Source organism: Stegostoma tigrinum, chromosome 40 (genome assembly GCF_030684315.1).
Source record: "Stegostoma tigrinum isolate sSteTig4 chromosome 40, sSteTig4.hap1, whole genome shotgun sequence".
NCBI classification, from domain to species: domain Eukaryota; kingdom Metazoa; phylum Chordata; class Chondrichthyes; order Orectolobiformes; family Stegostomatidae; genus Stegostoma; species Stegostoma tigrinum.
Window position 1 is genome coordinate 10,775,454 of NC_081393.1, and position 17,389 is coordinate 10,792,842.

The following is a 17,389-nucleotide window of genomic DNA, read 5'->3' on the forward strand; positions in this document are numbered from 1 at the left end:
ACTGCTTGCTGAAATAATTGTTGCAGTGTTTCCTAACATGAATTTTTATGACTCGTAGAGAAAGCGGGCAAAGGCTGGAAGCAGGGTCATTTCAGAGGAAGGCAGTTGTGCTGTTTAGCAGCTCAGAAGTAGTCCAAGTAATTGGAGAAAGCTTCGCATTTTATCTCAGAGTTCCTTTGGAATGGTCAGCAAGTGAGCCAGTTGCTGTGTGTCTCAGGTAGAGACGGTAACACAGAGAATCATGTCTGTGAATGTGCAGAAGTTTGTTGAAAGGAAACGCTTGTAATCTTGTCAGTTGAGTGAGAAATTTTAAAGTGAAGATGGGAGTTGTACTATAATGGGGTTGACTGTCGATAAAGGATATTGCTGGGAAAGAGTGTTGAATCTTTTGATTTGTTGTTTATGTTAAGATCTTTCCAAATTGTCTTAAAGCTTTGTTTTTGATTTGCTTGCATGTCCTGAACTTTGATGTTCTTTTGTTAAAAATGCAATGGCAGCATCTTATGAATGTATTTAGTGAATGATCACTGCCCGAACCAAACTGAAAAAATGGAACTCATGATCCACCAATCCAGGTTTCATTCTGGAATCAAACTTGTCTGTCTCCTCGTATGTGGATTGAACCCATTCCCTTCTTGACAGTCTGGCCAACTACTTAACTGAATTCACCCAACCTGAGAAATGTAACTCTCAGTTTAGAGAAAATAAATCTAGTGCTTATTTTATCAAGGATTATAAAATGAAAAAGCAGACTTTGTTTGTGTAGATAGTTTGTTTCAGCTAATTAGGTTAGGAAACTGCATAATTCACCAGATTTAGGAATATATTCTTTTTTTCTCCCCAGAGATGAGTGAAACCAAGAGAACATAGTTCCAGCGTGCACACTGAGAAATTTGTTTCTTCAAGTGACAACTAGACTGGCGGAGATCAAATCAAAGATAGACACAGCGTAGAATCACTGAGCCAAAGATAGATTCCTGCACTAGTTCTGATTGTCTAAAGGGATCCAAGAGTTTTCCAGATGTTCCCTCCTAATTGGTCAAGTTTTCATCTGGTTTCTCATTGACTCTTAGATGGATTTGGGCAGGGTGGGATGCATATGTTGTGATATGTAAGCCTTTAGAATTCTTGGATAGCCTGAATAGACTTTTTTTTTGCATGTCAGTTTGTCTCTTATGATTATATATCTTTTTTGTCATGACTAGGATAACTCATCAGCAAAGTATATGGCTGGAAGTGAATGAGTAGGAATTGTCATTTGGGCATGAGTAGTTTTGAAGTACAATGATTTCTAGTTTATTGCACTTTATTAGCTGGTAACAGGAGAGACAAAATGAAATTGTGATTTGAAGATTTTTAGTCTGAAGATAAGCCACTGGTGCATGGACGAGGCATGTAACCTGAAGCAGGAAGGTAACTGTTCATAACCAAAGAGAAGATTTTGAGCTGTGAAAAGGAGGAGTTTGCACACATAAATGGAACATTATTGGAGCTTTATTTTGTCATTATTTTTGCAGTGGATGTGACTTTGGATGTATTGCAGGCAGAAGCGGAGTGGGAGGCTTTGGAAACAATTCACAAAGGTGAGTAATTTATACGTAAAAGTTTCAGCTGTTTAAATTAGATAGTAATCAGCTACAGTTTCTGCCAGTCCTGAATCACTGACTGTTGGTTGAAGTTTAATTCTTTATCCTTATCATGTTTACTAAGAACTACCTGCTTCATTTGGGTCCCACAACTTGAATTGATTTCACTGTGACTAAATTAAAGAGCAACAATACCTTTTACAAAGGCAGTAAGACTCTTGTGTTCTCAGGTTGTAATTTGACAGATGTGGCACACAGCCAGTTGTGTTTCACTTCACATAGTGTGATGCTGAAAAAAGAGGCACTTTGCCCTGTTCACGTGTAATGATAAGGGACGAAGCAACTTTGGACCTGGTAAGGATGTCATCGTGGGGTATCCTTAAGGAAATTGTGAGAAATTGACTTCGGAAACTTGAATCTTATCCTTGAATTTACCTTTATTTAAGCTTATGAAGGCAGAATTGGCTGAAGTTATTGGGAAAATTGGTTAAAAGCTAGGATGACTCAAAAATAGTGGCACATATTTCAGGCAATATTTCATAACTCCCAAGTAAGTTATATTTCATTGAGAGAGAGACTTTATGAGAAGAATGCACTATCTGAAGCTGACTACGAAGGATAACAATTGAATAAAATTAAAGACAATCAGTGCAAATATTGGTAGGCTAGAAGGCTTGGGAACAGTTCAAGAACAGGAAAGGATGAGTGAAAGAAAGTCAACCAAGTCATTGATGTATCGTAATGGGCTTACTCCACGTAAAAGAACTAATCAACATTGACTCTTTGTGCAGTTTGTTCTTGCTGAACCAAATGATTTTTTTAATACCGCTGGAGTGACTAATTTCTGTTTTGCACATTTTTGTTGAGAAAGCTCACATTACACATATGGTTCACAAAATGAAAGAAAACAAACAGCCGGCTCAGGAATGCTGAGAATTTGCAGAAAACATTCAGGCTAGAAATACAAGCAAGTGATGTTCAGGCAACTTGTTCATTGGCTGTACAGATAGACAAGACGTGTCTGTACACAAAATATAACAGGTTACAGATATTCCAGCTTCATACCTTTTGAGTGACAAAGTTTCTTCTTATCTCTAAATGATCAATCTTCAGTCCTGAGACTGTGTCCCCATCAGTTCTTTAAGCTTGGGAAACAACCTCTGCTTGTCTTATCTGAGAAATTATGATTCACTGTTGTCTTCTGAAGGTTGCTATGCATCCTACCTCTGATCGCTCCAAGAAGAATATCTTCGAACAATAACATTGCAGAATGTATGTTTGGTTGTCAGTTGCACATGCTTCTTGACCCTCAAGGACTCTTGCATATACAACATTTGTGCTGGAAAGGTTAGGCACAACAGGCCACTGATGATGATATTAGCAGCACTCAAACAAAATGCTTGAGTGAGCGAGATAACAAGGTGTAGAGCTGGATGTACCTAGCAGGCCAAGCAGCATCAAAGGAGCAGGAAGGCTGACATTTCAGGCCAAGACCCTTCTTCAGAAACTCCCTTTTGAATTTTTCTCCTGAAATGGAAACACTGGGGCTCTGATCAGACCCTCGATAGGATGGGACTCAAAGCTCCATTGCACTGCTGAGTGGCATTGTACATATTTAGTCTCCATGGACAGTGCCATTTTATTATTCTGGCTTTGCTCTGCAAAGGATTAGCTCAGATGTTGTGATACATTATTCGTGTGACATGAAGAATAATTTTTGATTTTGTGATTGAGATGTACACAGGTTAATGAGTGGCAAATGAAATATAATGTGGGAAGTTTGCGGTTATTTGGCAGGAAATCAGAAAAGTAGAACTTTTTTTTACAAAAGCATGAATTTGGAAATATTGCTGTTTAGAGGGATTTGGGTGTAATTGCAGAAGGAGCATAAAGTTAGCATGTCGCTACATCAATCGAATGGGGCTTGAGGATAAGATTAAGGAGTCCGTTACCCTGGACAAATCAGATGGAAGCCAACTTTTGAGATCCAATGACAACCAAATTAAGAGACAGGAAAAAGAGCAAGCTATGACTTGAACTGATAATAGATAATTGGACATTCCTCATGGCAATAAATGCCCTGTTTGCCTACAAATTCAAATCAGCTTTGAACTTGGGGAATACAATTAACCTCACCCACCAAGTTGGAGGAAGTCTTGATATGAGCAGTTTAATGAGACCTAAGCTGGAGTACTGAGAGAGTTGTGAACACAAGCAAGTCTCCCAGCCATCGACTTCAGCTATACTTGCTGCTGCATTGGGAAAGCAACCAACATAGTCAAAGACCTCTCTCTGTTATATTGCGAGTTTTATTCTTTTGTAAGGACTCGAGGGCCTTGCTCAGTTCATTCAGAGATAACAGCTGGTCCAGTTGCTCCCATGTGCTATCATCTAAGACCTCCGTGAAAGAAGCCAAGAACAATGAGGGGGGCCGTGCTGTGTCTGGCTTTGTGTCATACGTTCTGGCATAAGAAGATTTGCTGATTCTCAGGATGTCAGACTGAGATGATGTTACTAAGCCATCTACTCCCTTCAGTCTGCTGAGCACTAAGCTGTTCTTGTTCACCTTCTGGTAGAAGAAACATCAGCACATTTCAGCCTGCTCCATGGTGCAGACACTGGACTGGATGATTATCTTGGAGGTCTTGAGGCATAGAATGTGGGTTGCTGGCTCTTCACCTCCGGGAGCTACTCCAGCGATGTGACATTCAGTTGGCTGTTAGCCCCTCCAGATCGTACGTTCACGTTGATGCCGTTGAAGTCACTAGCCAGACTGACGGGCCTCAATATTGCCAGCAGCAGTGGGAGCTGTTGCAAGGCAGTCAGCTGCTCACTCTTTACCATTGGGACATACATATGAAATAGTCTCAGGGAAACATTTTTGTCCATAACACATGCTACAAGGAGGCACCGTTTCCTTAACCTCACAGATGGCGAAGTTGTCTCCTCGCAGCAGAATAGTCAGACGGAAGGAACGGCAATCATTTCCTTGCTACACCATTTTCTCTAGCTGTTGAGGTACAATATCACGCACTTGTGCAGAAACAGCAAGTCCACTTTGGCCAGATAAGCTGACGTAGAAACACATTGCACCGGCAATTTAACGTGATGCATGTTTATGTTGACAATTTAAAAACCCATTTTGAGAGTTTAGAGAAGTAACTAACTGTAGATTCAATGCCTCTTCACCTGTGGTCTTGTCGGGGTCGGGGGGAGGGGAGTCCCTTCACTGGGACTTGACTCAATCTGAAGATTGGAAGCAGTTTAAAATTCAGCAAAGAAGGACCAAGGAATTGATTAAGAAGGGGAGAATAAAGTACAAACATTAGCTTGCAGGGAACGTAAAGACTGACTCTAAGAGTTTCTATAGGTATGTGAAGAGAAAGAGATTGGTAAAGACAAATGTAGGTCGGTTACAGTCAGAATGGGGGAATGTATAATTGGGGACAAAGAAATGGCTGAGGAACTGAATACATAATTTAGTTCTCTCTTCACAGAAGAGGACACAAATCAGATACCAGAATTATTGGAGGATGCAAGATTTAGTGAGAGGGAAAAACTGAGGGACATCACTATTAGTGAAGAAATTTTGCTGGGAAAATTGTTGGGATTGAAGGCTAATAAATCCCGAGGGCCTGATCATCTTTCTTCTCTTTATTCATTCATGGGATGAGGGTGTCACTGGCGAGACCAGCATTTATTGCCCATCCCTAATTGCCCAGAGGGCAGTTAAGAGTAAATCACATTGCTGTGGGTTGGAGTCACATGTAAGCCAGACCTGGTAAGGATGGCAGTTTCCTTCCCTCAAGGACATGAGTGAACCAGATGAGTTTTTCCGACAATTGATAATGGATTAATAGTCCTCATTTGATTCTTAATTCCAGATATTTATTGAATCAAATTGGATCATCTGCCATAGTGGGATTCGAACCTGGATCCTCAGAAAGTTATCTAGGTCTCTGGAATAACAGTCCAGAGAAAATACCACGAGGCCATCACCTTCCCTAAATCTGCATCCAAGAGTACTTAAGGAAGTAGTCATTTTCCAGGATTCTATAGAATCTGGAACAGTCCCTGCAGATTGGATTGTGGCTAATGTCACTGCTACATTCCAAAATGGAGGTAGAGAGAAACAGAGAATTACAGACTGGTAAGCCTAACATCGGTAGTGGGGAAAATTCTCGAATCCATTGTTAAGGATTTTATAGCAGAGCATTTAGAAAGCAGTGGCAGGATTAAACAGAGTCAGCATGGATTTATGAAGGGGAATTCATTTCAAAAAACGATTGACAAAGTCCGACATAAGAGATTAATGTACAAGGTTAAAGCGCATGGGGTTGGGTGAAGTGTATTGAGATGGATGGGAAACTGGTTGGCAGAGAGGGAACAATTAGGTGGAATTAATGGACCCTTTTCAAATTGGCATGCAGCAACTAACGGGGTGCAAAATGGGATTAGTGATGGGACACCAGCAATTCACAATATATATTAGTGATTAAATGAGGTAACAAAATGTAACATCTCCAAGTTCGCAGATGAGCTGAGTGGGAGGGGGTACTGTGATGAGGATGCAGAGATCCTTCAGCCTGATCTAGATAGGCTGGGTGAATGGGCAAATCAATGGCAGATGCAGTACTATTTGGATAAATGTGAGGTTATTCAGTTTGGAAGCAAAAAGGAGAAGGCAGATTACGATCTGAATAGCTGCACATTGGGAAAGAGGGGTGTATGCAGCTGGACCTGGGTGTCCTTGTACACCAGTTGCTGAAGGTAAGCATGCAGGCGCAGCAGGCCATAAAGAAGGCAAATGGTATGTTGGCCTTCATTGCCAGAAGTTTTGAGTACAGGAGCTAGGACGTGTTGTTGCAGTTGGACAGCGCCTTGGTGAGACCACACCTGGAATACTGTGTGCATTTTTGGTCTCCTTTTCTGATGAATGATCCTCTTCCTCTCAAGGGAGTACAGCAAAGGTTTACCGGGCTGATTCTGGATACGGCAGGTCTGATTATGAGGAGAGATTGCCTAATGAGATTGTTTTCGTCAAGAGTTCAGACAAATGAGGGGGGGATCTCACAGAGACCTGAAAAATTCTAACAGGACTGGATAGGGTAGATGCAGGGAGGATGTTCCCGATTGGTGGGTGTGTCCAGAACCAGAGGTCACAGTATGAGGATTCGGGGTAGACCCATTTAGGATGGAAACAAGGAGACTTTTTTTCCCTCAAAGAGTGGTGAGCCTGTGGAATTTATTACCACAGAGAGTAGTTGATGCTAAAACATTGAATGTATTTAAGTGGTGACTAGATAAAGCATTTGGGGCGAATGGGATCAAAGGTTATGAGGAGAAAACAGGATTAGGCTATTGAGTTGGACGATCAGCCATGATCATGATGAATGATGGAGAATGTTCAAAGGGCTGAATGACCTCCTCCTGTTCTTGTCTTCTGTGTTTCTGTGTTGTGTGTGAACTGTTGGATGCTCTCAGTGCTGATGTAACTGTCCTATTCCACTCTGGTGGCATTGCCAGGAAGATCTGGTTTGGAGTCTGATAGCGGAGTTATTGTCTGCTCCTGATTTGGAGCATCGCTGCTTCCAGCTGCCACAGCTGTTGCGCTGTGGGTACCCCTTGTTTCCTGTCGGTCGGAGTTTGGGTTTCACTGGTTCCCTCATGATGGCCGGCATTTCCAGGCTGGGGGTGTTCTTCTCCTTCTACCCCATGCTGCTGTGTTTCTTTTTGGTTGGTGGCCATTCCTGCACACGTTTTTGTCGTCTGAGAAGTTGCTGGTGTGTCCATCACACAGCTGCCTCTTTCTGTTTCATTGTGAGCCTGTGTGGGCCTGATGTGGTTTCTTTTCATGTTGTTTCTCACTGGTATCCAGTCTCCCTTGTCTTTAATTTCCTCCTCCTCTATTGACTTCATACCAAGGTAGGTAGATATTTTTGCCTCTAAGACAATCAAGGGATTTGCCCCTGAAATAGAAAAGAGAGTGAGGGCCTGGTTGGCCATGATCATATTGTGTGTGGAGCTGGCTCGAGGGGTTGTATGTTCTACCTCTTCCTCTACTCCTTATGTTTTTTGTTCATTTGCTCTGAAATATAAAATTGGAAATTCAAAAGGGAAAATTCAGTGCATTAATTGAATGAGCAAAGCTCTGTGTACCTTTTTCTACTCTGATTGGCTGAGTGATTTTTCTTTGTTCTCAGAATTTCCTTTAAAGGAATGGAAGGTAAGGATTCCGCCTAAGCTGCAGGGTGTTTTAGTAACATTCAGCATTCTGACTCCTGAATTGCTAAGTTCGTCAAAGTAAAATACCAAAGCAACATGTCAAGCACGCTTGGAAACACACCTTGGTATGCTCAGCAGGAATCCACAGTTAAAATGACATCCCCTCAGAAGAATATCCCAGTACAGATGACAACAAGCCCCTATATCCTAGCTACATATTGCAGGAGCTTACCAAACCTCACCATCTAAAGACTGACTTAAGAAATCAATGATTCACTGCTGCTGGAGTAGGTTACTTTGTCATTCCAATGAAGTATTTCAATGTTAACTGAACATGGTACAATCACAGATAATGGGAACTGCTCTGATGAAGGGTCTAGGCCCAAAATGTCAGCTTTTGTGCTCCTGAGATGCTGCTGGGCCTGCTGTGTTCATCCACCCTCACATTTTATTATCATGGTACAATCACAGTTGCTGTGCATTCTCTTGAAAACTTTGGTTAACTTGAACTGAGTGGAGAGTTTGAAATTTTCTTTTGTTTAGGTAAAAGATCATCTGAAGATGAATGGTAGTTTTTGTATTGAAATGCATTGTTCTCTTCCAGGTCCAAATGACTTAACTGGAAGCACCCCACTCATCTCTTTTAATGAAGCACTTCAGCATTTTCAAACAGCTGATCTCTGTGAGTACAGGGTAAGCGCAATGTGAGACGAGACAAGAAAAGCAAGAGCTGAACTCTCAAATTAAATTTTGATGGTTTGTTTCGGAAAATTACTCTTTTGAAATGCCACTTGCTGATTTTCCCTCAAAACTAAGGTTTGGCAAAATGTTTGAGTTCCTATGATGTCTTCTCACAGTAAAGCCTCAGAGATTTTATTCCTTCTGTTTGGAAGAATCTTCGAAAATCTGACAAATTCAGACGTCTTTGCAGGAAATGGTTCACATGTTAAGGTGTCCAGGTTTCTGAGTGGGTGCTTGAGACCTGAGCTGTGTGAAAGCAGAAGGTCTGTTTCGTGGCAGCAGGGTGTATGGTATAAAGCTGTTTTGTGGCAGCAGAGTGTATGATATAAAGAAGGGCAGGATATTCTAAATTTAGCAGGATCTGCAAGCTTACTGAATACAATTCGAGATGTTATAGGGCTGAACAATTTCTTTTTTGCATTTTCAGAAGAACATCCAGCCTACTGTGCGGAGGACAGGATTATCTGCCATCACGCATTTCCTCTTTGGCCCGCCACGGTTGCACAAGGAGTTGCAGGAGGAGCGAGACTTGGTCTTTGCGATTGGCCAATGTGAGTGTGTTAAGCAGTTTATTCAATCTGAAGTAAGACTGTATCGTGCCTCGTTACACTGTGTATAGAGATGAGTCAGCATGCTTTGCAATTTGATCAGGGTCTGACATTCAGCATGGTTCTCCTTCTCATGTGTGGCTCGTGGAAGTTACTTGTCAGGATAAGTCAATGCTCAGTGGAGACTGCAGTCAGGTCTACGCCATAGGTTCTGTGTACAATGCCCAATTCAAAACTTAGGCAAAAACCTCATGCTGACACTCAAACGCAACACTGCAGGAATGCTACATGACGGAGGCGTGGTCTTCGGAATGAAATATGAAATTGAGGCCATTTTTGCCTGCTTGGGTAGATGTAAAAGATCCCATAGCATTATTTTGAAGGGCAGGAGAGTTACCTCTGGTGTCCTGACAAATATTTATCCATCAGTTAGCATCACAAAAACAGATTACATTTTGTGACAGTTTGCTATGACCAAATTGGCTGTCACATTTGTTATATTGTTATAAGTGACTACACTTCAAAAAGTACTTAAATTATTGGTAGTAGACAGAGAGTCATGGTGGACGGTTGCTTTTTGGACTGGAGGCCTGTGAGCAGCAGTCTTCCACGGAGATGGGTTCTGCGCCCTCTTTTGTTTGTCATTTATAAATGATTTGGATGAGAGTGTAGAAGGCATGATTAGTAAGCTTTCGGATGACACCAAAATTGATGCATTGTAGACAGTTAAGAAGGTTTTCTAAGATTACAGAGGGATCTTGATCAAATAGGTCAATGGGTTGAAAAATGGCTGACAGAGTTCAGTCCAGATAAATGTGAGGTATTGCATTTTGGTACAACAAACACTGGTCAGACTTATACAGTTGATGATCGGGTCTTGGGTAGTATTATTTCACAGGGGGACCTAGGAGTGCAGGTACATAATTCTTTGAAGTTGGCGTCACATTTAGACAGTATGGTTAAAAAGGTGTTTGGTGCACCAACCTTCATAGCTCAGCCCTTTGAATACAGAAGTTGGGACATCAGGTTGAGGTTGTACAGGACATTCGCTTGGCCTGTTCTGAAATACTCTGTCCATCTCTGGTCACCCAGTTGTAGGAAGGATATTATCGAGGTGGAGAGGGCTCAGAAGAGATTTACCAAGATGTTGCCGGGCCTGGAAGATTTGAATTATAAGAACGGCTGGATACACTGGAAGATTTTTCACTGGAGCGAAGGAGGTTGAGAGGCAACCTGATAGAAGTTTATAAAATAATGAGAGGTAGTTGTCTTTTCCCTCAAGTCGGGGAGTTCAAGACTAGAGGGCACATTTTTAAGGTGAGAGGAGAGAGGTTTACAATAAGACATAGGGGGCAACTATTTTTATACAGTGTGGAATGACCTTCTAAAGGAAGTGGTGGTAGTGGGCAGAATTACAACGTTTAAAAGACATTTGAATAAGTACACCAACAGGAAAGGTTTGGAGGGATATAGGATATGAGCAGGCAGGTGGGACTAGTTCAGTTTGGAATTTCATTCAGTATGGACTGCTTGTACCAAATGGTCTGTTTTTGTGCTGCATTACTCTATACCTCTGTGATTGTAAGGTGCATAGCGATGTCTGGTGACCCTGAAACATGCTTCCTAAATACAAGTCTTCCTTACTTAGACTATAGCTTGAACTCCATAGTTATGTGCTGTACGAATATGTTACAGGACTTTTTAATGAGCTGGCATATATTCCTGTGTTTTCGGGTTGAATTGACAAGATGACTGATATTACAAAATAGGTTAAGGATTTCAGATTCCAATGAAATGAAAGCAAAGAGGGAGCTTGCAAGAATTTTGGCACATATAGTAAAAGATCATCCAAATGTGTTTTATATTAGGGGCAAAGTGATAACAAGTTAAAAAGGATGCCATGGTAAGGACTGAACTGGCAACATATGTGGAGCCAGAAGACTCAGGTGGGGTTTTAAATGAATACTGTGCATCATTACTCACAGTAGAGAAGGATGGTGTAGGTATGAGAAGCTAAATAGGATAAGAAATTGATTCTAATTTTTGATGCAACGAAATATGTAGAAGAGGGCAGCCGACATAGACTTCAGTTAGGTTTTTTGACAAGGTGTTGCATGGGAGTCAGGTCAAGAGGTCCTTCGGAGCTCAGGTAGTTTGACAGATTGGGTACAATATTCGCTTAATTCACTGTGGCAGAGGGTGCTGGTTGATGGTAATTCCTGTGACTAGAAGCTTCTGTTCAGTTACACATTGCAAGGTTCGCTACTGGAATCTTTGCTGTTTCTTGTGAACATTAATGATCTAGATACAAATGTAAGAGGCTTGATCAGATGTCTTTAAAGTAGTGATGTGGTGAATAGGGAGGAGAAAGCCTTGGTTACAGGATAGTATAGATGGGTTGGTTAGTTGAGCCGAACATTGGCAGATGGAGTTTAATCTTGTCAAGTGCAAGTCATGGATTTTGGAAGGAAGAAGGATTCATGGGAATACACAATGATGCAAAGACCCTGCAAAGTGCTGACGATCCTCGGGACCTTGCTCTGAATGCCCATAGGCCCTTGAAAGCAACAAGGCAGTTGATTAGGGGTTGTAGGAGCCACAGATGCTGGAGAATCTGAGACAACTAGGTGTAGAGCTGAATGAACACAGCAGACCAAGCAGCCTCAGAGGAGCAGGAAGGCTGACGTTTTGGGCCGAGACAGGAAATAGGAGCAGGAGTAGGCCATGTAAGAATAATCGGGTAGTTATAATAGGGGATTTGAACTTCCCAAACATAAACTGGCACTGTGTTAAAGGCTTTGATGGCTTTTAAGTATGTCCAAAACATTTTATGATTGTGTATCTGGATGGATCCACAAGAGAAGATGCAAAAGTTGACCTCTTGTTGGGAAATAAAACAGGGCAGTGACTGAGGTGTCAGTTGGGGAGAACTTTGGTGTTAGTAACCAGAAATTGGGATGGGAGAGCATAGACCGGATCTAAAAGTTAAAGTTCTAAATTCGAGGAAGGCTAATTTTTGATGGTATTAGGCAAGAACTTTCAAAAGTTGATTGGGGTCGGATGTTTGCATGAAAAGGGATGGCTGGAAAATGGGAGGCCTTCAAAAGTGAGATAACGAGAGTGCGGAGACAGTATGTTCCCGTTAAGTTGATGAGCAAGGCTGGTAGGTGTAGGGAGTGCTGCATGACAAGAGAAATTGAGGTTTTGGTCAAGACTGAGAAGGAAGCATATGTCATGTATTGACAGCAGAGATTGAGTGAATGCTTAGAAGTGTATAAAGGCAGTAGGAGAATACTTAAGAGGGAAATCAGGAGGGCAAAAAGGGAACATGAGATAGCTTTGGGATGTAAAGTTAAGGAGAATCCAAAGAGATTTTATAAAAACATGAGGGACAAAAGGGTAAATCAGAAGAGAAGAGGGCCCCTCAAAGATCGACTATTTGTGAAACTGCAGGAGATGAAGGAGATAGTAAATGAGTATTTTGCATTAGTTTTTGCAGTGGAGAAGAATATGGAAGGGATAGAATGTGAGGAAATAAATTGTGACATCTTGAAAAATGTCCTTATTAGAGAGGAGGTGGCGCTGGACGGTTTAAAATGCATAAAGGTGGATAAATCCCCGGGACCTGATCAGCTATACCCTCGACCCCTGGGGGAAGCTAGGCAAGTGTTCGCTGGGCCCCTTACTGAGATATTTGTATCACCAGTAGCCACAGGTGAGGTGCCAGAAGACTGGAGGTTGGCTAATTTGGTGCCACTATTTAACAAACGCTACAAGGACAAGCCAGGGAACTGCACACCGGTGAGCCTGACATCAGTGGTGGGCATGTTATTGGAGGGATTCCTGAGGGACAGGATTTCTAAGGATTTGCAAAGGCAAGGACTGATTAGGGGCAGTCAACATTGTTTTGTGCGTGGAAAATTGTGATCACAAACGTAATTGAGTTTTTTGAAGATGTAAAGAAGAGGATTGATGAGGGCAAAGCATAATTATATAAAGCTCTATAAAGTCACCCCTCAGCCTCTGATACTCCAGAGAAAATAGGTCCAGCTTTATATAATTTGTGGACCTCAGTAAGGCATTCAACAAGAATTGGTGGACTGGTCAGCAAGGTCAGATCACATGGAATACAGGGAGAACTAATCATTTGGACACAGAACAGGCTTGAAGGTAGAAGACAGAGGGTGGTGGTGGATGTTTGCTTTTGAGACTGGAGGTCTGTGACCAATGGTATGCCACAAGGATTGGTGCCGGGTCCACAGCTTTTCATCATTTATATAAATGATTTGGATATGAACACTGGAGGTATGGTTAGTAAGTTTGCAGATGACACCAATATTGGAGATTTAATGGACAATGAAGAAGGTTCCCTCCTGAGTACAACGTGATCTTGATCAGATGGGCCCCAATGCACCAAGGAATGGCAGATGGAGTTTAACTCAGATAAAGGTGAGGTGCTGCACTTTGGAAAGGCACATCAGGGCAGGACTTATACACTTAATGCTAAGGTCCTAGTGAGTGGTGCTGAACAAAGGGAGACCTTTGAGTGCAGGTTCATAGTTCCTTGAAAGCGGAGTCGCAGATAAATAGGATTGTTAAAAAGATGTTTGGTGTGTTTGCCTTTATTGGTCAGTGCATTGACTATTGGAGTTGGGAGGTTACGTTGCAAGACATTGTTAGGCCACTGTTAGCATACTGCATTAGCTCTTGTCTCCCTGCTATAGGAAGGATGTTGTGAAACTTGATAGGGTTCAGAAAAGATTTCCAAAGATGTTTCCAGGGCTGGAGAGTTTGAGCTATGGGGAAAGGCTGAATAAGCTGGGGCTATTTTCTCTGGAGTAATAGAGGCTGAGGGCTGATTTTGTAGAGTTTTATATAATTATGAGGGGCATGAACAGGATAAATAGACAAAGTCTTTTCCTGGCAGTCGGGGAGTCAAAAACTAAAGGGCATAGTTTTAAGGTATGAGTGGAAAGATTTAAAAGGGACCCGATGGGGTAACTTTTTCATGCAGAGGGTTGTTCCTGTGTGGAATGAGCTGCTAGAGGAAGTGGTGGAAGTTGGTACAATTAGAGCACTGCCGAGGCATTTGGATGGGCTATGAAAAGGAAGAGTTTAGGGGGATACGGACCAATTGCTGGCAAATAGGACTTGATTAATTTAGGATAGCTGGTCAGCATAAACAAATTGATTCGAAGGGTCTGTTTCCGCGCTGTATATCTCTATGACTCTGTAACTCTATCCCTTCGAGCCTGCTGTGCCATTTATTGTGATAATTGCTGATTGTTCATCTCACTATTTTGTTCCTGCTTTTTCTCTATACCCTTTGTTCCGAAGCAGATCAAACCCCCTCAAAATATATTAAGAAAATAGTCTAAACCTTAACTGAAATAACTGCACAGAGGCCAGGATCTTGTCATCAAGTCACCCTTTATTTCCGTGTGCACAGTACACTGGCTCGGAGTCAGTCCCTTGAACAGTCCCTTGATAAGGTTCCCCATGGAAGGCTCATTCAGAAGGTCAGGAGGAATGGGATACAGGGGAACTTAGCTGCTTGGATACAGAATTGGCTGGCCAACAGAAGACAGCGAGTGGTAGTAGAAGGAAAATATTCTGCCTGGAAGTCAGTGGTGAGTGGGGTTCCACAGGGCTCTGTCCTTGGGCCTCTACTGTTTGTAATTTTTATTAATGACTTGGACGAGGGAATTGAAGGATGGGTCAGCAAGTTTGCAGACGACACAAAGGTCGGAGGTGTCGTTGACAGTGTAGAGGGCTGTTGTAGGCTGCAGCGGGACATTGACAGGATGCAGAGATGCGCTGAGAGGTGGCAGATGGAGTTCAACCTGGATAAATGCGAGGTGATGCATTTTGGAAGGTCGAATTTGAAAGCTGAGTACAGGATTAAGGATAGGATTCTTGGCAGCGTGGAGGAACAGAGGGATCTTGGTGTGCAGATACATAGATCCCTTAAAATGGCCACCCAAGTGGACAGGGTTGTTAAGAAAGCATATGGTGTTTTGGCTTTCATTAACAGGGGGATTGAGTTTAAGAGTCGTGAGATCTTGTTGCAGCTCTATAAAACTTTGGTTAGACCGCACTTGGAATACTGCGTCCAGTTCTGGGCGCCCTATTATAGGAAAGATGTGGATGCTTTGGAGAGGGTTCAGAGGAGGTTTACCAGGATGTTGCCTGGACTGGAGGGCTTATCTTATGAAGAGAGGTTGACTGAGCTCGGTCTCTTTTCATTGGAGAAAAGGAGGAGGAGAGGGGACCTAATTGAGGTATACAAGATAATGAGAGGCATAGATAGAGTTGATAGCCAGAGACTATTTCCCAGGGCTGAAATGGCTAGCACGAGGGGTCATAGTTTTAAGCTGGTTGGTGGAAAGTATAGAGGGGATGTCAGAGGCAGGTTCTTTACGCAGAGAGTTGTGAGAGCATGGAATGCGTTGCCAGCAGCAGTTGTGGAAGCAAGGTCATTGGGGTCATTTAAGAGACTGCTGGACATGCATATGGTCACAGAAATTTGAGGGTGCATCCATGAGGATCAATGGTCGGCACAACATTGTGGGCTGAAGGGCCTGTTCTGTGCTGTACTGTTCTATGTTCTATCTATGTTCTAACTGAGGAGATTCTGAACCCCTGTTAATATTGGTCAGCCAGTGCTGAGGTTGTTAAACTGAGCCAAAGATCTTGTTGTCAACAAGATCCACCTGGTTCCATTCACTGTACCAATGTTTTCTTATTTTAAAGATAAGTGTAAGATGTTGCGTTCAAGATGTAATTCATTTGTTCAAACTATGCAATGGAAAGCAAAGCACGCCTTCATACTATACTACGGTTAAAATTCAGACAAAATGAAAACAATTCACTTCACTGTAACTCTATCGAAATGCTCAACAAAATAATAGATATATTAACTGCTTCTAATTAACTGTTCCAATGTAGTAACATCCCATAAACATACGCTTGGCAAAGGAAAATTCATTAAAATAGATGATCTCACTTGCAACTTGACTAGCAGGAAGACAGCTGCAGCTTTTAGCTGTAACAGAGAGAAGAACAAGAGCTTCCACATCCAGCTTCAAAACCCCAACACCTGCAGAAAGCTAAAGCTAAAAACCCTGGTTCTGTGCCCCCACCCCACCCCCAACCATTCAGGCTTCTTCTGTTATTCCAACTTTTTTTAAAAAAGCCAAAGTCCTCAGAAAATGTTTACTTCATTGGCTTTGAACAGACTGCTTGCTACCTCTGTCTCAGTGTTTTGCCATAAAAAAAATCCCAGGACAAAATATGTCTCCTAAAGCTGTTGCATCATCACACCTTTGATATCCATCTCCTTGAAAACATTCCGTGTTTAGGCATCATTTGCTTGTTAAAGCAGAGAATTCCACAGGCGCATCATTTTCTGGAAGAAGAAATTTGTCCACATCTCTGTCTGAAATGGATGAGCCTATATTTTAAAAGTGTGAGCCCTGGTTCTGGGCCCCTCAGTGATTAGGAAGATGCTTCCTGCGTTTACCTGGTTTATTTCTGTTTGAATTTTGGAGCTGAAAGGTAGAGGCAGGAGCCATCACAACATCTAATAAGTATTTACATTAACACTTAAAATGACACACCTTAGAAGTTGCGGGACCTCATTGCTGAGAAACGAGATCAGAGGAGTTACATATTTGTTGACCAGTGCAGAGGGCCGAAGTCTCATGTTGTAATACGCTGTGACTATGACCCAAATGTATTTTCTTCAGAAGACCATTTGTTTCACAATGCAAGTATCCAGGATTTGAAGCAGTTACCATTGTTTTGTAAAACTATCTTTTAATGAACAACAAAAATCATTGCCAGAACACGAAATTATAGAAGAAATTGATGTGTTTCTTGGCGCAGGCTCGTTGGACAATGATCAGAAAGTTCATATTCGAGTTTTGCAGACAATTTATAAGAAACTAACTGGGTCTAAGTTTGACTGTGCACGTTATGGATCACATTGGGAACAATTAGGGTTTCAAGGTAAGGATTAGGAAATATTCTGGTTGACAGTTTGTTTGTGTTGTGATCATAACCTTGGCATTTCAGGCTGGGGCTCAGTTGGGAACTTTATCCTGGATTTGCCAATGGTGAGACAGATGTTGTTCTAGTGTCATTGGGGGTTGTTTGTGAGTATCTGTGAAACCTCTGTCGTAATCTCTGTTCTTCAGAGTAGACTCTGAAGAAATTGCTTCAGAAATTGAACATTCTGCTGGGCAGTTCCCCAACAACTAGAACCATCTGAAAGGCTCCATTCAAATC

General features: G+C 42.0%; 1 protein-coding gene across 6 annotated transcripts in view; it reads left to right on the forward strand.

The window, feature by feature from the left end:
* Window positions 1–17,389, forward strand: part of elmod3 (ELMO/CED-12 domain containing 3) — a 173,587-nt gene that overhangs the window by 147,991 nt on the left and 8,207 nt on the right. For 5 of the 6 annotated variants that reach the window (XM_059641062.1, XM_059641061.1, XM_048522818.2 and 2 more), the window contains 4 exons: window positions 1,518–1,583; window positions 8,416–8,504; window positions 8,980–9,103; window positions 16,988–17,110. In XM_059641062.1, the coding sequence (XP_059497045.1) occupies window positions 1,518–1,583; window positions 8,416–8,504; window positions 8,980–9,103; window positions 16,988–17,110 (402 nt within the window). The remainder of the gene's footprint in view (window positions 1–1,517; window positions 1,584–8,415; window positions 8,505–8,979; window positions 9,104–16,987; window positions 17,111–17,389) is intronic. The other variant, XM_059641063.1, reaches the window with a different exon arrangement.